General features: G+C 42.4%; 1 protein-coding gene across 3 annotated transcripts; it reads right to left on the bottom strand.

The window, feature by feature from the left end:
* Nucleotides 1–3,520: 3,520 nt before the first annotated feature.
* Nucleotides 3,521–23,642, bottom strand: eif4bb (eukaryotic translation initiation factor 4Bb). 3 transcript variants are annotated; one of them, XM_058402794.1, is made up of 15 exons: nt 23,591–23,642; nt 19,258–19,398; nt 18,454–18,659; nt 17,755–17,871; nt 17,612–17,666; nt 16,786–16,932; nt 16,486–16,698; nt 16,235–16,366; nt 11,986–12,232; nt 11,632–11,705; nt 7,874–8,105; nt 7,750–7,784; nt 7,496–7,643; nt 4,532–4,607; nt 3,521–3,923 (listed from the first exon to the last, which is right to left on the bottom strand). In XM_058402794.1, the coding sequence occupies exons 1-15, from the start codon at nt 23,601–23,603 to the stop codon at nt 3,846–3,848; spliced, it is 1,914 nt and encodes a 637-aa protein (XP_058258777.1). In that variant the 5' UTR covers nt 23,604–23,642; the 3' UTR covers nt 3,521–3,845. The 3 variants fall into 3 exon arrangements, with proteins under 3 accessions (XP_058258777.1, XP_058258779.1, XP_058258778.1); XM_058402796.1 differs by having other exon boundaries at nt 3,522–3,923; nt 4,541–4,607; XM_058402795.1 differs by having other exon boundaries at nt 3,522–3,923; nt 7,756–7,784.
* Between the last annotated feature and the right edge of the window lie 1,034 nt (nt 23,643–24,676).

Genomic DNA, 24,676 nt, shown 5'->3' with positions numbered 1-24,676 from the left:
CCAAACATCACACATACACACAAACCTGCTGATGATAGAATGAACGACTGTAACCAGCGCTACAATCGGAGCTCCTGTTCTAGAGAATTAATTAACACCTGATGACCAATCAGACTCGTCAGCTCTGTGGTGTAACCCTGACTATGGGCCTCTATAAAAGTCTAATGGTTTCTAACATTAATGCTGCACTGAAAGTGAGAACTGTTCATGTTTAATTAATTAATTAATTTTTTCCAAAAGTTTGAGGAGCTTTTCATGCAACATTGAACTATTCTCAGTAGAAATGTCTAGTTACTCAATCTAGGAATAAAAGACTAAAGTAAATGAGGCATTGTTTAAAACTCTAAATGAAAGCAGAAGAGGAAGAGCACATGCTTCTTGTTTAGACTGTCTTCAGTGCTTTGAGCGAGCACATGGTCCATGAGAGACTTTTAAAATAGTAGACAAAAATAAAAATCAGAGACAGCTGAGACACTTTAGTTCCTCAGATGTAGTGGTGGAGAAGGTTGGGTCTAATTCAGGACTGTAAATAATCTCCTTTCACTTTAAAAAGCCAGGGATGGTAAAGCGGTTTCATCAGTTAGACTCAGACAAGGAAACAACAACAAATTATAAAGTTATGACTTATTACTTTACCACAGAGTTCTGGACTCTGGTCAGAAGGTGGTGATTAATTCTCTCTAACAGCTGTAGTGTAGGTTTATATCAGTGCACTCACTCTGATACTTTATCGTTGCTATAGCAACAGATCATATACAGAAACCTGTACAGCACGATAATAAACAGATTATTGAAAACACCAAAAGTTTTCGTAATTAGAGTGACGTATGGAAGGAGTCTCCAGTGTCCAAATAACTGCTATAATGGAAATAAAATAAAAAGAACTTAGTCAATCCTTAATTAAATAAAACACATGGGATCATGCCGTTAGAGAAAAATAATCAGCTTCAGGGTGGCAACAGGGACGAGGCGTCATCACACTACACTGCCACTCAGAATTATACTGTAACACACACACAGGTCTGGGAGAGAGAGAGAGAGAGAGAGAGAGAGAGAAACACTCTCTGGAATATTTCTGTGAGGTCTCTCGGCTCTGAGACCTCCACTGAGCAGCAACTGCACTGTGGCTTCAGAGGTGAACCCAGCAGGAGAGAAGCATAAAACACACACACACACACACACACACACACACACACACACACACACACACACACATCTGTCCACAGGGCTGAAAACACAAATCACTCATTTCTGTCATCTTCACTGAGAAACTTTAATTAGCTTAAATTAAATTAAATTGACTATTAAACCTACTGCTGAGAGAGGAAAAGAAAATAAGGAAAGGAAAGCGAAGAAATGGATCAAAACCCTAACCCGCTTATAAAAAAGATTAAAAATAAGAAGAAATAAAAGAATGTTACAGAATTTTTGATTTCATGAAGTAAAATTTAAAAATTTAAATTAAAGAGAAAAGAAAATGTAGTAAAAATTTACAGGAATAATCTTTCTATCTCTAATAATCTGGCCACAGGTTGGTCACATGACCGAGTCTGTATTAGGCCGCAGGCTGTGTTTGTAAATGCCGAAGCTGATCTTATAAACAGTGGAACGTCTGAAGGAACCGCCAGCACAGTGAAGAACCGACTCGAGGTGTTTGTTTAATTTTTTAACCGAGCGTCTCTTCACAGTTGAGTTTACATTCCATCATTGCTTCGTCTAAACACACGGCAAGAACAGTGTCCAGGAGCTGCATCGAGGCAGCATGAGATCTTCTCAGATCCACTCAGAGGAACAGAGGCTCTGGATTAGCACTTAAAATAATCTGAACTCTGAAGTGTTCTTTGGTTCTCTCTGACAGAAGGTACGATGTAGAACACTGCAGCTTGGCCAGTGGGAGGCTCAGAAAGTTGGACCTGGGTCTGGACCGAGATCAGATCATCAGTTTGAATCCCACCACCAGGCTGCACTGTATAGTTCATAATGCATCACTATCTATAGCTGTACTCAAATTCATACTCAAAGTGGGCATGGTCTAATCTGGAATGATAAAGGCATTCGATTTATACTATATTGCCAAAAGTTTTGGGATACCCCTCCAAATCATTGAATTCAGGGGTTGTTTTTCCTGAGTCCTGACCTCAACCTAATAGAACACCTTTGGGATGAATTAGAGCAGAGCCCGCGAGCCAGACCAAAAGTGTTTGGACACCTGCCTTTACATGCACATGAATGTAATATGGAGTCGTCCCGCCCTTTGCAGCTATAACAGCTTCAACTCTTCTGGGAAGGCTTTCCACAAGGTTTAGGAGTGTGTTTATGGGAATTTTTGACCGTTCCTCTAGAAGCGCAATTGTTAGGTCAGGCACTGATGTTGGATGAGAAGGTCTGGCTCACAGTCTCCACTATAATTCATCCCAAAGGTGTTCTATGGAGTTGAGGTCAGGACTCTGTGAAGGCCAGTCAAGTTCCTCCACACCAAACTCACTCATCCATGTCTTTATGGACCTTGCTTTGGTCACTGGTGTGTAGTCATGTTGGAACAGGAAGGAGTCATCCCCAAACTGCTCCCACAAAGAGCATGAAATTGTTCAAAACGTCTTGGTATGCTGTTCCTTTCACTGGAACTAAGAGCCCAACCCAGAATCCAATGATTTGGAGGGATGTTCCAAAACTTATGGCAATATAGTCTACCTCAGAAGAGGGGAGGGATTCGAGGGTAGTAGGGGGCAGAGTTACAGACATCTGCAAAAGGTTTTGAGCTGCATAAATATGTTGATCTGATAGTACAGTAGAACCCTTTCAAAAGGTATGACGTGCTATGCTGAAAGACAATTTGACATCACTTTCTGAACTCTGGAATGAGGAGACCGTCCTGAGTCACCACCTCCGAGCAGAAATTCCAAGTCTAGAGACATTTGCTAACAAAATAGTAATATAAACGAATGAGATGAGAGGAACATTTACACATTTTTCATCTACAGCAACGAAGCATCAGGACTCTTTTTGCTTCAACACTACAAATGTGACCACCTCTGAAAGTGATTTGAGTGACCGGTCCACAGAGCGTATCTAAGGTGGGTTTCACACTTGGCTCTATTAAACGCTAGAGCATTTGTGTTCTGGACACCTTACGATCAGCTAAATCACCTGTGCCGGTTACATCACTTCCTGAGTCGAGTGCCAGCTGCGTTCATGTTCATGGCAGCACAGTTCCAGCGCAGGTGAACTCATACCTCCTCCTACACGTAGCCTCAGGTTCTGTACCATGCTGCTTTTCCGGCTCCGAATGACAGCTTTCACATTACTGATATTTCGAACTGCATAGTTCTGAGACACATCGGACCCAGTTCACATCTGTACTTACGATCCGATCAGCCAGACCAGATGTTAATGCTGGTGTGAACAGGGCCTCAGGTCTCAATCCTGATAACCGGAGCCTCGCCTGATGTCAAACATGAATATTAATTAGACACAAAATGAAGCGAGTCCAGAGACACATCACCCCAAATACATTTTTTTATATACTTTTCAAATTTATTTATAACAACAACTTGCAAATGACTCATTTTTCAATCCCTAAATGCATGTACGAGTGTCTTATACGTTTATAATCTGTTCTTTGCTGTTGCTAATTAAAACTAGTCAAATGTTGGATTACCTTTTAGAAAATTTCAATAAACATTAAAGAACAGCTCTGAGAACCCATGCGAAGGTTCTCCTCAGTCTATCACCAGCTTCACTTCAGAAACCTGGCAGAACCTCAAGTCTCAGCAAGGATTTGATCATTAATTTTAATTCAATATTATCCATATTTGCGTTTACACTCTTCTTTTCTTCATTCTGGTTTAATCCTCAGCGTCGTCCTCCTCTGCCTGCTCACCGTCCATCAGCAGAGCAGCGTATTTACTGGCCGAGCTGAATTTCTGATAGAAAAACAATTTCAAACAAAGGATAAAAAAATCAAGTAATGCAGTGAAAACCAACTGACGAGTATATAATATAAAAACAAGAAAGGTCTCTTAAATACATTTTTGTACAGGGCAGACAGTAGGTGATGTGGTGGATGTAGTGGATGGCATGGGTGTGGATGTACAGGACAGGCGGTGGGTGATGTGGTGGATGTACAAGATGATGAGGGTTGATGTGGTGGGTGCACAGGACAGACGGTGGGTGATGTAGGTTATGTGGATGCACAGGACGGACGGTGGGTGATGTGAATGCACAGGACGGACAGTGGGTGATATAGGTAATATGGCTGAGGGAGGATTGGTGATGTGGTGGATGTAGTGGATGTACAGGTTGGAAAGTGGGCGATGCAGGTTATGTAAAGGATGGAGAGTGGGTGACGGGGATGATGTGGCTGTGAGAGGGTGGGTGATGTGGTGGATGTACAGGACAGATAGTGGATGATGTGGGTGCTATAATGGGTGATGTAGTGGATGGAGAGCTGGTGATGAAGGTGATGTGGTGGATGTAGTTGATGGAGGGTGGATGATGTAGGTGATATGATAAATGTACAGGACAAACGTACAGGACTCACCGGAGCTGCAGTCTCCTCATACTTCTTTGGCTCTGGTGCAGGTCTGGGCTCTCGCCTGCTCTCCTTCCTAACCATCAAAAACACACAGAAACATGTGAACGGTCACATCACATCAGTGGTGAAGGAGGCAAAGCAGCGCTATGGACAGAAACTAGAGTCACAATTTCAACAGAGTGGCTCTAGGAGTCTGTGGCAGGGACTAAGGACTATGACGGACTACAAAACACCATCTTCCAGATTGGTGAATGCGGACGCTTCTCTGGCAGACAAGTTAAACACCTTTTATGCTTGCTTCGAGGCTGCAGCTCATAGCGCTAACGGCGATAGCAGTGCTAACAGCGCTATAGGCAGCACACATGAGGAGCAAGCCGGAGAGGACAGCGCGTTCATCATCTCGGAGCACGATGTGAGAAAGGCATTCAGGAGAGTGAATACCAGGAAGGCAGCAGGACCAGATGGCATCACGGGTCGGGTCCTGAAAGCCTGTGCTGACCAGCTTGCAGCTGTGTTCACCGAGATCTTCAACCTCTCCCTGGAACAGTCTACAATCCCGATGTGCTTCAAACGGTCCACCATTGTTCCTGTCCCCAAGAAACCCCAGCCCGCCTGCCTGAATGACTACCGCCCAGTGGCCTTGACCTCAGTGGTGATGAAGTGCTTCGAAAGACTCAGAGACTTCATCACTTCTTCCCTACCTGACACCTTGGACCCGCTACAGTTCGTGTACCCTCCCAACCGATCTTCTGAGGATGCCATCGCACACCTCCATCATGCAGCCCTAAGCCATCTGGACAGCAGGAAGGGGAATTATGTCAAAATGCTGTTTGTCGACTACAATTCAGCGTTTAACACCATAATTCCCTCCATACTCACCACTAAGTTGGAGATCCTGGGCCTTAGCCCATCCCTGTGTCGATGGATCTCCAACTTCCTGCGAGACAGACCTCAGGCAGTACGGGTGGGCAACCATGTCTCACCCTCACTCACCCTCAGCACTGGAGCCCCCCAGGGTTGTGTTCTGAGCAACCTGCTGTACTCTCTGTACACCTTTGACTGTGTGGCCACTTCCAGCTCCACCAACATCGTGAAGTTTGCGGATGATACTGTGGTGGTGGGCCTGATCTCCAATAACGACGAGACGGCCTACCTAGAGGAGATCAAAAACCTGGAGACATGGTGCCAGGTCAACAATCTCCTCCTGAATGTCAGCAAGACTAAGGAGCTGATAGTGGACTTTAGCACAAAGCAGGAGAGGAATTACCGGCCCCTCACTATCGACAGGACCCCAGTGGAGAGAATGGACAGTTTCCGGTACCTAGGTGTTTACATCATGCAGAACCTGACATGGTCCTGTCACATTAACACCCTGGTGAAGAAGGCCCGGCAGCGTCTTTATCATCTCAGACGCGTAAAGGACTTTAATCTGCCCTCAAAGGTGCTAAAGACATTCTACACCTGCACCATTGAGAGCATCCTGACGGGAAGTATCACTGTCTGGTTTGGGAACAGCACCAAACAGGACAGGCAAGCTCTCCAGAGGGTGGTGCGATCAGCCGAGCGTACCATCCGCACCGAGCTTCCTGACCTGGACACCATATACAGCAAGCGGTGCTGGACCAAAGCCAGGAAGATTATGAAGGACCTCAGTCATCCCAACAATGGACTCTTCTCTCTGTTGAGGTCAGGGAAACGTTTCCGTTCCTTGAAGGCAAATAGAAAGAATGAGGAGGAGCTTCTTCCCGCAGGCCATTCGGGCCCTCAACCAGTACACCAAAGAATCTGGACTTACCCCCACACGACATGACATTCTACCTCAACTGATTGTTGCACATGCAATAATTGCACTACTTTGTACTCTGCACTACTCTGTACACACAATAACACTCACACTGTACATCTTCTCTGTACATCTTTGTGTGCACACTGCACTGTCACTTTACTCCCTGTTCAATTGGACATTTATATTTGCCTTATATATACACATCTACATATATATTTATATATGTATCTTACATATGCACACTGTACATACTGTATTCAATTGCTACACCATTTCAAAGTTGACCATTTTATCTACATATATGCATATACTGTATCTTCTATATATTATAGAGTCTACATATATATATTTTAGATATTGTTTTTTTTTCCACATATATATATATATATATATATATATATATATACACACACACACACACACACACACACACTATATTGTACTGTATTATATTAATGTATTATATTTTTGTTTTTATATTTGTTTTCTATATTTAGTTTTTATAAAGCAGTTTTATATTTGTATACATTATATTACTATTTTTATTTTATTTTTCATTATTTATAATATTTACTGCTTATATATATATATATATATATATATATATATATATATATATATATATATATATATATATATATATACACACACACACACACACACACACAGACATATATTTGCATATCTGACACTTGACTTTCAAGTTATTTTCGTTTGTGATTTCTACCATTTAATTTTCCCTACTTTTCCCTATATATTCTTAACTATATCCCCTATTTTTCATGTCCACACTTTAAATTTTTCTTTTTTACTCTTTCTTTTTTATGTAAGACAGTCGTAAAAAGCATTTCACTATATGTTGTACTGTGTATGATTTCGTATGTGACCAATAAAATTTGAATCTGAATTTGACATCAGGACTCATGTAACACAGGTCTACAAACAAAATTCAGAGTATATCATAATACATAATATTTACATATGCAAATAAAACAAATAAACATAAAATATATAATAATAATAATAGTAAATACATTAACAAATAATTGCTTAAGCAAACAAGTACATAAGACAAATAACAATAAATAAATATAAAATCAACAGACAAATAATTAAAACACATATAATCAAATAAACGAATAGGCAATTTGAACTCTGTGTGCGCATGATCTCACTTGTCTGTTGATTCTCGTCTTTTGTCTTTGTTAGGTCCATCTCCTCCTCGATCAGTTCCTCGACCCCTTCCTCCTCCTCTCACTGCTCCGCCCCCTCTTCCTTGAGACACACCTTTCTCCCGCCCTACACCGTCCAACCGATTCTCATCTAAACACACACACAATAATGACACATTATATTGCTATTTCATACATTTCATATTTTATTTGCTACATTTTTGTTTATGTGCTCTGTGTGGGAGTGGCTTTCAAACCTTTACCAGATATACGCTCATCTGAATTCGAGGAGCTGCAAATAAAGGATAAAGCAGAAAGAAACAAATGAATGAAGGTTAAATTCTGTGATGAAATGGTGAAGACTTTGGTGCGATTTCTCACCTGCTAGACTTCTGAGCTGTGCTGCCGCCACCGCCGCTGGGTGCGGATGAAGGTGCGGTGTTAGCCCCACCCCCTGTGCTCCGTTTCGCCCAGGCATTCTCCTTCGGCGGAGGAGCCGGCATCACCTTCAGCGGCAGCACTCCCTGACTGGGGGAGGTTGGAGGGCGGGACCCAGGAGAGGTGGGTTCATCGACTTTATTTTCTGAATGCTCACTTTCAGGGTGCTTAGAATCTACACACACACGGTTTAGTTAGTGACATCCAAAAAAGCCTTGAAATATAGCAGCACTCTGCAATCTGCAGGGCAGAAAGAAACTAACTTAATAAACAAAACAAAAATACAAAACAAAACGACTCAAAAATATAAAATATAAACTAAATACCTCCAAAAATGCATACTTGCAATAAAAAAAAAAAAACAAGTAAATATGCAAGCAAGCAAAAATAAATAAACAGATAAAAAAATGTTAAAAAGGGACGGAGCTAATTCCTGATTTCTTTAAACAAAACCAAGAAATAAAGAAACTAATAAGATCTTCTGCATTATGCTTTTTTTAAATTATATGTATATGTTACATATATGTGTGTGTGTGTGTGTATATATATATATATATACACACACACATATGTATATGTATATATATATATATATATATAGATATATATATATATATATATATATATATATATATATATATATATATACACACACTATATTGCCAAAAGTATTTGCTCACCCATCCAAATAATCAGAATCAGGTGTTCCAATCACTTCCATGGCCACAGGTGTATAAAATCAAGCACCTAGGCATGCAGACTGTTTTTACAAACATTTGTGAAAGAATGGGTCGCTCTCAGGAGCTCAGTGAATTCCAGCGTGGAACTGTGATAGGATGCCACCTGTGCAACAAATCCAGTCGTGAAATTTCCTCGCTCCTAAATATTCCACAGTCAACTGTCAGCTGTATTATAAGAACGTGGAAGTGTTTGGGAACGACAGCAACTCAGCCACGAAGTGGTAGGCCACGTAAACTGACGGAGCGGGGTCAGCGGATGCTGAGGCGCATAGTGCGAAGAGGTCGCCAACTTTCTGCAGAGTCAATCGCTACAGACCTCCAAACTTCATGTGGCCTTCAGATGAGCTCAAGAACAGTGCGCAGAGAGCTTCATGGAATGGGTTTCCATGGCCGAGCAGCTGCATCCAAGCCATACATCACCAAGTGCAATGCAAAGCGTCGGATGCAGTGGTGTAAAGCACGCCGCCACTGGACTCTAGAGCAGTGGAGACGCGTTCTCTGGAGTGACGAATCACGCTTCTCCATCTGGCAATCTGATGGACGAGTCTGGGTTTGGCGGTTGCCAGGAGAACGGTACTTGTCTGACTGCATTGTGCCAAGTGTAAAGTTTGGTGGAGGGGGGATTATGGTGTGGGGTTGTTTTTCAGGAGCTGGGCTTGGCCCCTTAGTTCCAGTGAAAGGAACTCTGAATGCTTCAGCATACCAAGACATTTTGGACAATTCCATGCTCCCAACTTTGTGGGAACAGTTTGGAGCTGGCCCCTTCCTCTTCCAACATGACTGTGCACCAGTGCACAAAGCAAGGTCCATAAAGACATGGATGACAGAGTCTGGTGTGGAGGAACTTGACTGGCCTGCACAGAGTCCTGACCTCAACCCAATAGAACACCTTTGGGATGAATTAGAGCGGAGACTGAGAGCCAGGCCTTCTCGTCCAACATCAGTGCCTGACCTCACAAATGCGCTTCTGGAAGAATGGTCAAAAATTCCCATAAACACACTCCTAAACCTTGTGGACAGCCTTCCCAGAAGAGTTGAAGCTGTTATAGCTGCAAAGGGTGGACCGACGTCATATTGAATCTTATGGATTAGGAATGGGATGTCACTTAAGTTCATATGCGAGTCAAGGCAGGTGAGCGAATACTTTTGGCAATATTATATATACACACACATGTATATATATATATATACACACACACACACACACATATATACATATACATATACATATACATACATACATACATACACACACACTACCAGTCAAAAGTTTGGACACACCTTTTAATTCAATGTTTTTTGTTTAGGGATTTATTTTCTACATTCTTGAACAATCCTGGAGATTTCAAAACTATGAAATAACACACATGGACAGTAATCCATATGTAATGACAACAAAAAACAGTCAGTTGTTATTTTAAGACACGAAGGTCAGGTGTTCTGGAATAGTTCTTGCAAGGACAGTATTGTCAAGTGCATTTGCAAAACCTATCAAGCACCATGATGAAACCTGCTCACATGAAGACCATCCCAGTAAAGCAAGACCAAAACTTACCTCTGCTGAAGATTAGAGGCGTTATGAAGGCTTTACAGAGCATCAATAGCAGACATATCTCAATATCAACTGTTCAAAGGACATTATTGTGGATTTCGGCCGCCTTCAGCATTGTTTCACAATGTAGAAAGAAATAAACATCAGGAGTATCAGACAGCAGTGGACAACTTTGTCACCTGGTGTGAACTCAACCATCTACAGCTCAATGTTAGGAAAACAAAGGAACTGGTAGTGGACTTTAGAAAATCCAGAAACCCAGCCTCTCCTTTGTCTGTCCTTGGAGAGAAAGTTGAAACTGTTGAGGATTACAAATACCTGGGAGTCAACACTGACAACAAACTGGACTGGACACTAAACTCAACAGCGCTCTACAAGAAAGGACAGAGTAGGCTGTATTTCCTGAGGAGGCTCAGGTCCTTCAACGTCTGCAACACCATACTGCGGATGTTCTATGAGTCTGTGGTGTCTAGTGTCATTTTCTATGCAGCGGTCTGTTGGGGATTTAACATGAAGGTGGCAGAGAGAAATAAACTGGACAAACTAATCAGGAGGGCTGGCTCTGTACTTGGCATGGAGCTGGACCCAGTTCATGTTGCTGTTGAGAAAAGAATGCTGTCAAAACTCCATTCAATCCTGGACAACCCTTCTCATCGACTACACAGTGTGCTGGTTAATCAGAAGAGCACATTCAGCCAGAGACTGACCACTGCCAAGTGTAGCACTGAGCGCTTTAGGAAATCTTTCATCCCTGTGGCAATAAAACTGTACTAAACTGTAAATTCCTCCCTTTAAGTGTTGGACATTTTCTTTTTCATGTGCAATTTCATGAGCAATAGTGCTTCAGTAATTATAGGCCTTTTCATGCACATTACAATTTCACCATTTTTTCCAATAATGTACAAACAACTGTACCCTTATCACCTAATTACAATCCTTGTGTGCAATATTACAGCTCTACACTAGTATTTGTACAGTATTTGTGTAGTATTTGTACAATATTTGTATTTATTTATTCTTTTTTAGTTTATATATTTTACAGTGTGTATATTTCTTTCTCATATTTTATTTTCATATTTTTATATTTCTTTCTTTTTCTCTTATATTTTTATTTTCATTAGAGCAACTGCAACATGGCAAAGGAATTCCCCCTGGGAAAGTTCTTAAAATCTTGAAAGACCATGGAATTAGATGATGTGTCTAAACTTTTGACTGTTAGTGTATATATATATAATTTCATGTGATTGTTACAGCAAGTTTACATGCAAATTCTTTTTTTCCGTAAAGTTACAAGCTCGTATTCCAGGGCACTTTGCACATATTTGGTGATTTCCCTCCTTTAACACACCGTCTCAACCCATCAGGTATGTTACCACTGGACACACAAAGGAGTTAAAGAGTTAAAGTACCTCCATGGTGTGTGGATTCACTGGCTGTGCGCTCGTGGTCACTGGCAGTTGCCTCGCTGCGCCAGCTTGGGTCCCTGCACACGTCACAACAACAACGTCCTTCAGAAATCATGTGGCGCTAGCTAACTTGACCTCTTTGAGCTACAAGCTGATCACCTGAGCTATAACTGAGCACTGAATGAAGTGAAGCTGTGTATCTGCTGCTGTTTATAATGAACAGGATCATATTAAAGGCCAACTTAAGTGATTATAAAATTATATGAATATATTAAAGACATGTTTATATGTAAACGATTAACATTAACATTTTTTTACTGTACACAAGCTTCACCCCTCCAACCTCCTGGTCCTCACCGGTCTCGAGGTCGTCTCTCTGAAGGTCTGGGCTTGTCCTCTTCCAGCTGCTTCTGCAGCCTCTCCTGCTCCTTCTTCAGACGTTCCTCCACTTCTCTCTCCTTGGCTGCCGTGTCCACGGGTTTCGCCGCCCCGAATATAGAGGAGGCCCGGCTCGGGTTGGCCTGAGGAGACGAGCCCCCGCTCTGCTCCTCCTCCTTCGGGACACTGCGAGGTTTCAGGTTCAGTTTGGGTCTCTGAGGAGGAGCTTAAGGGGAAAAAAAAAATAAAGTCAGTGATGATTAATGGTCATCGTGTAGGGGCTTATTGACTGCAGGCTTGAAAAAAAGAACAATCTGTAATGATTGATAAAGAAAAAATAAATGGTTAGAAGAAATTCCAAGATGGCGCCGGTGAGGTGCCAAAGAAAAAGGTGAACTTTTTCTTTGTTTTTGTCTTTTAATTTAAGTTTCAGTACAGTAATACCGGCTAATTCTTCATCATGGAGTACATTCATTACAATAGAGATACTCTTATTTCTATTGGTGTACAATGTACTCACAATTCGGTGTTTTTGACCCCGGATCCAAGCTGGCCGAGTGAGATCCTGAGGGAGAATAAAAGGACGCGACCTGAAGCGGCGGCCCCGGGGGAAACGAGCTGGCGTCAGGAACAGGCCAAGAGCCCGTGCACACCGCACACCTCTGCCTAGCATCCTGCTCGCCAACGTCCAGTCACTGGAGAACAAGCTCGATGACCTCAGGGCCAGGGTAAAGTTCCAGAGAGAAATTCGGGACTGCAATCTCCTCTGCTTCACAAAGACATGGCTGAACCCAGCGGTGCCGGACCACCCCATCCAGCCGGCCGAGTTCTTCTCGGTTCACCGCATGGACAGAACATTGGACTCGGGGGAAGTCAAGAGGAGGTGGCGTGTGTTTAATGGTCAACAGCAGCTGGTGCGACAGCGCGAGCATTGTTCCTCTCACACGCTCCTGCACACCCAACCTGGAATTACTGACCATCAAATGTCATCCTTTTTATCTTCCTCGGGAGTTTACATCAGTCGTAGTCAGTGCCGTTTATATTCCGCCTCAGGCAGACACGGGCACTGCTTTATGCAAGCTGCATGAAGCACTTATACAACACCAGACTCAATACCGGGACGCGGGGGACTTTAACAGCGCCAACCTCAAACGCACAGCGCCGAACTTTTACCAGCACATCAGCTGCCCCACCAGGGGTGAAAGGACACTGGACCACTGCTACACAACAGTCAGAGATGGCTACAAGGCACAATCTTGCCCACCGTTTGGGAAATCTGACCACGCCACCATCATCCTCATGCCAAAATATAAACAAAGGCTCAAGCAGGAAGTTCCAGCTCGGAGGGAGGTCTTACGCTGGACGGCCCTATCGGTGGCTGCTCTGCAGGACGCTCTGGAGGACGCAGACTGGGACATGTTCCGGCACAGCTCTGATGACGTCAACATGTTTACGGAAGCGGTTGTAGGATTCATCGGGAAACTAGCAGATGACACAGTTCACAAGACTATCATCAGAACGTTTCCCAATCAGAAGCCGTGGGTGGATAAATCCTTCCGCGATGCCGAGATCCAGCTCTGCTGCGTACAACACGGGGCTCGCCAGCAGTAACATGGACGAGTATAAAGCTGCATCCTACAGCGTGCGCAGAGTGGTGAAGGAGGCGAAGCGGCGCCTAGGACAGAAACTAGAGTCACAATTTCATCAAAGGGGCTATAGGAGCCTGTGGCAGGGACTAAGAACAATGACGGACTACAAAATACCATCTTCCAGATCGGTGAATGCAGACGCTTCTCTGGCAGACAAGCTAAACACCTTTTATGCTCGCTTCGAGGCTGCGGCTCACAGCGCTAACGGCATTAGCAGTGCTAACAGCGCTATAGGCAGCACACACGAGGAGCATGCCGGAGAGGACAGCGCGTTCATCATCTCGGAGCACGATGTGAGAAAGGCATTCAGGAGAGTGAATACCAGGAAAGCAGCAGGACCAGATGGCATCACGGGTCGGGTCCTGAAGGCCTATGCTGACCAGCTTGCTCCTGTGTTCACAGATCTTCAACCTCTCCCTGGAACAGTCTACAATCCCGATGTGCTTCAAACGGTCCACCATTGTTCCTGTCCCCAAGAAACCCCAGCCCGCCTGCCTGAATGACTACCGCCCAGTGGCCTTGACCTCAGTGGTGATGAAGTGCTTCGAAAGACTCAGAGACTTCATCACTTCTTCCCTACCTGACACCTTGGACCCGCTACAGTTCGCGTACCGTCCTAACCAATCTACTGAGGACGCCATCGCACACCTCCATCACGCAGCCCTGAGCCATCTGGACAGCAGGAAGGGGGAATAATGTCAAAATGCTGTTTGTCGACTACAGTTCAGCGTTTAACACCATAATTCCCTCCATACTCACCACTAAGTTGGAGATCCTGGGCCTTCCCACAGCCCATCCCTGTGTCGGTGGATCTCCAACTTCCTGCGAGACAGACCTCAGGCAGTACGGGTGGGCAATCATGTCTCACCCTCACTCACCCTCAGCACTGGAGCCCCCCAGGGTTGTGTTCTGAGCCACCTGCTGTACTCTCTGTACACCTTTGACTGTGTGGCCACTTCCAGCTCCACCAACATCGTGAAGTCTGCGGATGATACTGTGGTGTTGGGCCTGATCTCCAATAACGACGAGACGGCCTACCTAGAGGAGATCAAAAACCTGGAGACATGGTGCCAGGTCAACAATCTCCTCCTGAATGCCAGCAAGACTAAGGAGCTGATAGTGGACTTTAGCACAAAGCAGGAGAGGAATTACCGGCCCCTCACTATCGACAGGACCCCAGTGGAGAGAGTGGACAGTTTCTGGTACCTAGGTGTTTACATCATGCAGGACCTGACATGGTCCTGTCACATTAACACCCTGGTGAAGAAGGCCCGGCAGCATCTTTATCATCTCAGACGCCTAAAGGACTTTAATCTGCCCTCAAAGGTGCTAAAGACATTCTACACCTGCACCACTGAGAGCATCCTGACGGGAAGTATCACTGTCTGGTTTGGGAACAGCACCAAACAGGACAGGCAAGCTCTCCAGAGGGTGGTGCGATCAGCCGAGCGTACCATCCGCACCGAGCTTCCTGACCTGGACACTATATATACAGCAAGCGATGCTGGACCAAGGCCAGGAAGATAATGAAGGACCTCAGTCATCCCAACAATGGACTCCTCTCTCTGTTGAGGTCAGGGAAATGTTTCCGTTCCTTGAAGGCGAACACAGAGAGAATGAGGAGGAGCTTCTTCCCGCAGGCCATTTGGGCCCTTAACCAGTACACCTAGAATCTGGACTTTCTGGACTTACCCCCACACGACATAACATTCTACCTCAGCTGATTGTTACACATTGTTGCACATGCAATAACTGCACTACTTTGTACTCTGCACTGTACACACAACACTCTCACTGTACATCTTTGTGTGCACACTGCACTGACACTTTACTCCCTGTTCAATTGGACATTTATATTTGCCTTATATATACACATCTACATATATATTTATCTTACATATGCACACTGTACATACTGTATTCAATTGCTACACCATTTCAAAGTTGACCATTTTATCTACATTTTATCTAGTATATGCATATACTGTACCTTCTGTATATTATAGAATCTACACATATATATTTATTTATATTGTTCTATTTTTCACATATACTATATATATACACACACTATATTGTACCGTATTATATTTTTGTTTTTATATTTGTTTTTTATATTTAGTTTATATAGCAGTTTTATATTTGTATATTATATATTATATTACTATTTTTATTATTATTATTTTACTTTTCATTATTTATATTTACTGCTATATTGATACTACATATATATATTTATATTATATACATACATAGACATATATTTGCATATGCATATCTTAGTTATTTTCGTTTGTGATTTCCACCATTTAATTTTCCCTACTTTTCCCTATATATTCTTAACTATATCCCCTATTTTTCATGTCCACACTTTAAATTTTTCTTTTTTACTCTTTCTTTTTTTATGTAAGACAGTCGTAAAAAGCATTTCACTATATGTTGTACTGTGTATGATTTCTTATGTGACCAATAAAATTTGAATTTGAATTGAAATCATGATACACAAAATCTCTCACAAAAGTGAGACAAAATATTTCTGTATTATAAATAAAAAATATAAATATAGATTTGGTCCATACCTCTCTCTTCACGTCTCTCTTCCCGTCTTTCATAGCGGTCATCTCCATAGCGATCTCCATCTCGCCTGTCGTCATAATCGCGCCTGTATCCGCTCCCGAACGCCCGTCGCCCTCCACCACGGGAGTCATAACCTACAAGCCACATGACCACGTGTTTACGTTATTTACATATATTAATGTAATAAATAAATAAATATGATAAATATTTACCTGTTGTTATATTAACATATTAGAACCACTGAAGCACTAACCTCCACGGTCGTAGTCCCTGCCCCCTCGGTCGTCATAGCGATCCCTACGGTCCCGGTCGTCATAGCGATCCCTGCGGTCCCGGTCGTCATAGCGATCCCGGTCGTCATAGCGATCCCTGCGGTCCCGGTCCTCAAAACGATCACGGCCGCCGAAACGATCGTCACGCCGCTGCCCATCCCTATACCGATCTGACTCGTAGCGGTCACGTGACCCTGAGAAAAAAACGAGGGATATAAATGATAAAAGAAGCTGTAAATTAACAGACAGAAATTAGAGTCATCGTGTGATTAATAACACACTCTCTCCATAACCGTCGTCTCTGCGTGGCCCGTCATCTTGCTCCACGCTGGGACGAGCCCTCCAATCAGAATCCGTCTTATCAGGGCCGCCGTCACCACCACGCCCACGATCACGGTCACGCCCCGACATCGAACCTCCATCTCGCTCTGTGGAAGTAACGTCAGAAAAAAACAATTATTCAAAACATCACTGAACAATTGCCTGACTGCTTTCACACCATAATTTCAGAGCTGGAGGAAGAAACACAAAACTTAAATAAATTTATTTAAAGAATAAAATAAAGGGCAATGATGACAAGAATGTACCCAAATTTATCATTACATAATAATACAAGAAAAATAGTACTATTTTATTTATTGCACTTTTTTCTTTTTATATTGTTTATTTATAAAAAATATGACCTTTATATATAAATATTTACCTTTACATGTTACGCTTTACTTCACTGTTTCTTTTTCTGGTTACATTATTTTACGGTAAAATAAAAATATTGCCTGCTAGCAGAATAACAAACTAGCTTAAGTCAATTACCTAGAATTTATAAGAGGAAAATCTAGGAATGGGTTTTAATCATCTCTTACGTTTCCAACTATAATCATTATGATAATACAAGATAATTGATTGAATAGGGGTTTCCAACTGCTTTGAAAAGACTTTTCTGTATTTTCAAATAATAAAGTGGCAGGACTGATTATTTCCTTTCTTTTAAAAGCAAAATAAATAAATTTTAAAGATATTTCTTTTATTCTTAAATGCTTTAAACTGCAAAATGTTGACCTTTACTGCATAAAATGGCGATTATCTACACTGTAATCTCACACTCACCTTTATCATTGGACTGATCTGCGATATCTACACGGATACGTCTGTTCCCCAGGTTCTACACACACACACACCACACATACACACGTTAATGTAAAGCACTACATGTTGCTGTAAATAACAGTGTGTGTGGAGTGTAACTCTACCTCCTCGTTGAGAGTGAGCGCACGGAGCAGCGAGTCGACGTCATCAAACTCAGCATAGCCAAAACCTTTCAGTCTCTCAGGATTACTGGGTTCACGTGGCAACCGCACAGCACTGATCTGAGAACACACACACTTACATTTACACATGTAAATCTCTTACATTTGTGTAGCAACACAACAACTACAGATATAAACTTTCCTAAACTATAAGATGTGTCTCTTCAGTATTTTATTAGATTCATAAAGGTGTAACATCAAATTGTAATGTCTGTGTGTAACCTGGTAACGTAATGTTGAGGTACAATGGAAAAGTTAAACGTCACAGAACAACAGCAAAGTGTGACAAGATGTGATGTCAATGAGCATAGTGATCCTCATAGTGCATCAACATCAAGGTGTAACCTTACAGTGTAACTTTATAGTGTAACCTTACAGTTTACCCTTACAGTGTAACTTCAAAATGTAACCTTTACAGTGTAACTACACAGTGCAACAGTGAAACTTCATAGTGTAACATTTAGACGTAAAGATTTTAGCCGGTGCTTTCTGTAACCTTCTGGAAAAATCATGTAACAGCATGTACTATGTTATTCTTTATATCTCTACTGCAGCTGCATTTCTGATATCGAGACATTATATCCTCGGGAATATTAATCCAAATGCATATTAATCCAGAAGACTGGACTGCACTGGTCTCACCGCGAGGCCTCTGAAGAACTGTTTGATGGACTCTTCGGTGACATCGTAGGGCAGATTTCCGAGGAAGGCGGTGTAGGGCGGGCTGCGAGGAAGACGCGAGCGGTCAACGTTCGGCTCCCGGGCCGCACGAGGAGCCGTGGGCAGGATGGAGCGATCGATGGGCGGGGCACGATACGAATCCTCAGGGGTGTGCCAGGAAGTGGACACTGCAGAGACAGACAGGACTGTGTTAGAGGAGGAAACAACAATTCTGATAAACAGGATTAAATGATAAAAGTCTATGCATGGCGAGAGATTAAAAAAAAAAAAGGAAAAAACAAAAAAGAGAGTAATTGTTTAGGCAGATGTTGCTGACATTAAAGAATTGAAAAAAAAGAAAGAAAGAAAATTATATTCAGTAGGCTATAAGGTAATAAGGTGAAAGACAATTTTATTCTTTTATTACACTTTTATCATTCAACAACTGTTTACAGACACACAGGCATAAATGTTCATAAGTCTTTTTTTAAACAAACAACCAACCTACAAACTGAAAACTTTTAACACTGAGCAACCTGTTTATCAAAGAAAACTACTAAATCCTCATTTTTTCTGTTAGCTCACATGACTACACAGTTCACCAGATAAACACTGCTTGAGCAGCTTTCACAACCCGTGTTCTCTCCTTCCTCTATTTTATTCAACCTCATTTCAACAAGTGTTTAATTTTTATCTCCATAGCAACAGATCTAAGGTTGTACACACTACACCCAAATCCCGCACTTATAGCTCTTTAAAATAGCTCTTATTTAAACTCCTGCTCACCTTCTCCATCCAGGTCTTCGGTCTCATCTGCCCAGCTGGTGGCCTTTGGGGCCTGATAAACCGGCGGCCCAGAACCACTGCTATCCTCTGCCAGGAAGTCCGTCAGAGTTAAAGTCTTCCCCTTCTTATTCTTCTTCTTAGCTGCAAAAAGCAGAAAAGAGAGAGAGAGAGAGAGAGTGTGAGAAAGAAAAATATTTAAAGAGAAAGAACAATATTTAAAGAGAAAGAAAGCCCTGGTGCGGTGTTGAGTTCTGGATTAGTTTTTTATAACAGCAGCTCTAGTTTTTATTAATGCTTTATAACATTATGGATGTTAATGTAAATGCAGGAGGAATAAAAATGTGCTGTTTGTAGAGAAGGATTCACTTATCGATTATTCTTCATGTAAATGTCAGGACATTCAGCTGTTTAAAGTGATACCCGCTCTAAACCACGTGGACTTTAAGATAAACACCAGTCAGTGAGAGAAAAAGTGATAAAGTGCTTGATATCTCCAAGACAGTAAAAAACAGACCGCTATTGTACTGTAGCGACGCCCAGCTTCTTGGCCGACTCACCATTCCAAGCTACTGAACATCAAGTTTTTAGCTTGTTTTTGTTTTCTACACATAACAATAAGCCAGTTCTTCATTTTTCCTATTAAACATGATGCATTAAAGCGGTGGTATGAGAGACAGGTATGACAGGTGTCACTGACATGAAGGAAAACCACCTGAATGTGTTTCTTGTGTATTTCCCAGCAGTGTTATTCATATGGAAAGGAGCTCCTCCTCACGCTCACCTACAGAACTGTAGACATCAGAAACACACTCCTCACATTACTCTGGAGATTTCCTCATCCTTCTCCATTAATATGTACTTTCTGCTTACATCATCATGTGATTCTGAATCGTTTCAGACGAGACCGACACAAACATATTTGTCACAGCAGAATATTCCAAACTATATTCCGAGCACGATATTCCGAACAATTCAATTGAGCCTTATGGCTAGTTATTAGAGAAATGGGGAAAACGTTATTAACTGCATTTAGATAGATTTAAAAACTAAACTACTATTAATGTCATTGGGAGAGCGTGAACATGTATTTCATATCTCCCAAAAATCAGGGTCTGAAGTTGGACCAAAAAAGTACATTATCCATCAGTAAAACAGATACAGGACTGGACGATACGCAAAAAAATATCAGTTCAAATTGATATTAACATTTGTATAATGAACTACATGTATCGTGATAAAATGGTGCATATACAGGTAACTGCCCGGTAAAAAAAAAACCCTGAGAAACTAAATAAATATTACAAAGTTCTCATCAATGAGGACACTGGTGATCTCTCCTCAGAAGAGAGTACTGCGACGTCACCAGTCATGATACTGATATTACATCACTGTATTTATGTCCAGAACTAAAAATCATCACACCTTCTGTGTTTATATTCACCCAATAATTATCGATCTGGTTGTTATGTAAACACATTATGATATGGAATAATTAAGTTATTATATAAAATAAACTCAGATAGTGAGTTGATCAAAATATGAATAAATGAATGAACATGGAGGCTCTCATCACGTCTTGATACATTTTTGCCTTTAAAGTTTCTGGGAAAGATTTCAACAACATAAAAAAAATGTAAGGTCATTTAAGAGCTCCGTTTAGGGCACACTGTAGCTATCGTTTATTGCCAAATGTTTTGGACCCCCAGCCACCCCCCCACCCCCCTGGCCAAATCATTGAGTTCAGGTGTTGTTTTTCAGGGGTTGGGCTCCGCCCCTTAGTTCCAGAGAAAGGAACTCTTAATGCTTCAGCTTCATACCAAGACATTTTGGACAATTTCATGCTCCCAACTTTGTGGGAACAGTTTGGGGATGACCCCTTCCTGTTCCAACATGACTGTACACCAGTGACCAAAGCAAGGTCCATAAAGACATGGATGAGTGAGTTTGGTGTGGAGGAACTTGACTGGCCCGCACAGATTCCTGACCTCAACCCGATAGAACACCTTTGGGGTGAATTAGAGTGGAGACTGTGAGCCAGACCTTCTCGTCCAACATCAGTGCCTGACCTCACAAATGTTCTTCTAGAAGAATGGTCAAAAAATTCCCATAAACACACTCCTAAACCTTGTGGAAAGCCTTCCCAGAAGAGTTGAAGCTGTTATAGCTGCAAAGGGCGGGACAACTCCATATTACATTCATGTGCATGTAAAGGCAGACGTCCCAAATCTTTTGGCCTGGCTCACAGTCTCCGCTCTGATTCATCCCAAAGGTGTTCTATGGGGTTGAGGTCAGGACTCTGTGCAGGCCAGTCAGGTTCCTCCACACCAAACTCACTCATCCATGTCTTTATGGACCTTGCTTTGGTCACTGGTGTGCAGTCATGTTGGAACAGGAAGGGGTCATCCCCAAACTGTTCCCACAAAGCATGAAATTGTCCAAAATGTCTTGGTATGAAGCTGAAGCATTAAGAGTTCCTTTCACTGGAACTAAGGGGCCGAGCCCAACCCCTGAATTCATTTGGAGGGGTGTCCCAAAACCTTTGGCAACATAGTGTATCCTGTATTGTGTTCCTGTAGATGTGGTGTTGTCCCCCTTATCTCCAGTTCAGACCTCATCTGATCATTTTAAACATTGTCTACTTGCTGTATCAGCTCTCACAGTGTGTGTGTGTGTGTGTCTGGGCCTCTGCTCCAGATAACATTTCCTGAATCAGCACATGGAGAGAAATGCTGCAGAAGGCCTAAAAAAACGGCCTGGACAGTAAAACCTCCACAACACAAGAGGGAAAACATTACTTTATATCCACACACACGCACACACAATTAAAAATGATATCATGGATACTTCCTTACTTTCCTTAAATATCTAATGAGTAAACATTCCTCCTGGAAAAGATAACTAGATCTAGAGATATTGCTAAACTAGCTAACTAGCTAGCTAACACATGGATTTTAAAACAATCCAAAGATATTCTCACTTACTCTCAAATCTGGTGAAATGAGCAGAGTTTTCACTATAAATATGATAAGTGTTGAAAGTTGGCTTCTTTCACAGACATGGTAAAGATAATGGTCAAAAACAATGTGGAAAGTTTCCTTTGAATGATTTCAAACACTACCAACCACCAGAGGAACCTAGAAAGCACCTTATACCCTCTGAAAACCTCAGGAAGGAAAACCCCACAATCAGGAATAATAATGAACTGGAAATCTACACACAGTGTGAACGCTCCGTGTTGTGACTGTAATGTTCACACTAAACCTCACTCCACATGCCCAAGATAACAGCAGATCTGATTATGTGTAGCTCGAGTGTGTAAACAGAGATTAGACACCGAGTGTCCAGCTCAGATGAAGTGATGGAGATGTAAACACACACCATCATTCACACAGATTAAAGTGTACAGGCTGGTTTTAATGCACCAGCAGCACAGATCCTGACATTGAAGGTAATCAGATAGGATTATTATTGCTTAAGGAAATTTTAATCCCTTTTATTGAAGTGTGACCGAGTTGTTTACAAGATGATCTCATTTCAGACTTAAACCGGATTATTGTCTCGTTCGTGTAAATGGGTTCACAGCAGAACTGCTGGAGGTCACGTGACCAGGCAGTGCATGCTGATAAACGCTAATTCTCACATGCTGGACTCAGAGCTCCATGGGTTCAGTCCACAGCGTGTAAGCCATTTTGAACACGACCCTTTGTTGGTTAATTGGTGCATAATTAATGACGAGGTCATTTAAATAATTAGATCACTCTCTAAAACGCGAGCAGGAGATTGTATTTTTTACTTATTGATGTATTTTTCTGCATTTAAGACTTCGCTAGGCATCATAAAAGCACGTCTGCGTGCACTGAGTGACACCGGGGTCAGCGACGACACCGCTGCGCACTACACGTGGAAAAGCCCTCCTCTGACACGACTGTGCGCATGCGCGCAAACTGCACCTCGTCACTTGCACGCAACACGCCATTTCACCGCGCACAAAACCGCACGTTTCATCTCAAGAGGCGAATAAGTATAATATTTAAGATTTGCACAACATGTGCGCGCGAGCCTGCGACAAAACAATAACCGACAGCACGCGAGCAGGACACCCCACATGACTGGCTAGCTACTTAGCTAACTGGCTATTCCGCCTGGACAGGCTAACCCGCCGCTGGCTTGTGTAACGCTCTTCCGTTGTTTTTTTTACCTACAAACGCATAGCTCATTATCATTAGAGGATAGTAAATGTATATTTGCTCCCCCAACAAACCCGCAATTTAAAAACTTGCTTTCTGAGTTTCACTCAAAATTCACACAGACCGCAAGTGCACATTCAGCTCACCTGACGCCGCCATGTTGGATAGTGTGCGCGTCACTCAGAACCCGGATGAAAGCCTCGTGCGTCATGGGGGCGCGTCAGAAATGTTGACTGTCCAGCTTTTGCTTTCTATCCAGCTACACGTCCAGTTTTTTTTTTGTTTTTTTTTATAAGCAAGCGCTGGGTTCTTGGAAAATTTTACTTTTAAGCGTTACTTTTTTTTTTTATAATCCTCACGTTGTTCCATATTATGATATAGAACATTTACCTTATTATATGGAAACTCAGATAGTGAGTTGATCAGAATATGAATAAATGAATGAACATGGAGACTTTTTTGCATTAAAGTTTCGGTGAAAGATTTCAACAACATTAAAAAATAGAGTTTAAGGTCATTTAATAGCTCTGTTTAGGGTACACTGTAGCTACACTATATTGCCAAAAGTTTTGGGACATCTGCCTTTACCTGCACATGAATGTAATATGGAGTTGTCCGGCCTTTACAGCTATAACAGCTTCAACTCTTCTGGGAAGGCTTTCCACAAGGTTTAGGAGTGTGTTTATGGGAATTTTTGACCGTTCCTCTAGAAGCTCATTTGTGAGGTCAGGCACTGATGTTGGACGAGTCTTGCTCACAGTCTCCACTCTACTTCATCCCAAAGGTGATCTGTGGGGTTGAGGTCAGGACTCAGGAGGTGCAGGCCAGTCAAGTTCCTCCCCACCAAACTCGCTCATCTATGTATGTGATGTAGTGCGCTGAGCAGGGACAGAGAACAACACACAGAGCCCGGGAGCACATCAACACCAGCTTTTAATTACTCCAAACCAAAAGTAGGGAAGACAGGAACTCAGGTTAGCAGGAGGGCAGGAAAAAACAAAAAGGGGAATGAAAACCAGCAAAAAAAGATAGCCAACTAAGGAGATTCTTCCCTGAAGGGGCATGGAAAGGGGCCTAACGGTGGCAGCAGTGTCCTGGCGAAGGCTGAAAATGGCTGGGGACGGCAGGTGCAGATCCAGGAGGGGCTGAGATTCGGTGATTCCACGAAGGCCTTGCTTTAGTCCGAGCTGCCTGTAAAACAAAACACAGCATCCCTATTAGTCCAGCAGGCC

The sequence above is a fragment of the Hemibagrus wyckioides genome, linkage group LG11 (assembly GCF_019097595.1).
Source record: "Hemibagrus wyckioides isolate EC202008001 linkage group LG11, SWU_Hwy_1.0, whole genome shotgun sequence".
NCBI classification, from domain to species: domain Eukaryota; kingdom Metazoa; phylum Chordata; class Actinopteri; order Siluriformes; family Bagridae; genus Hemibagrus; species Hemibagrus wyckioides.
The sequence above is the reverse complement of the archived record's forward strand: the minus strand, read 5'-3'. Positions and strand labels throughout refer to the sequence as shown.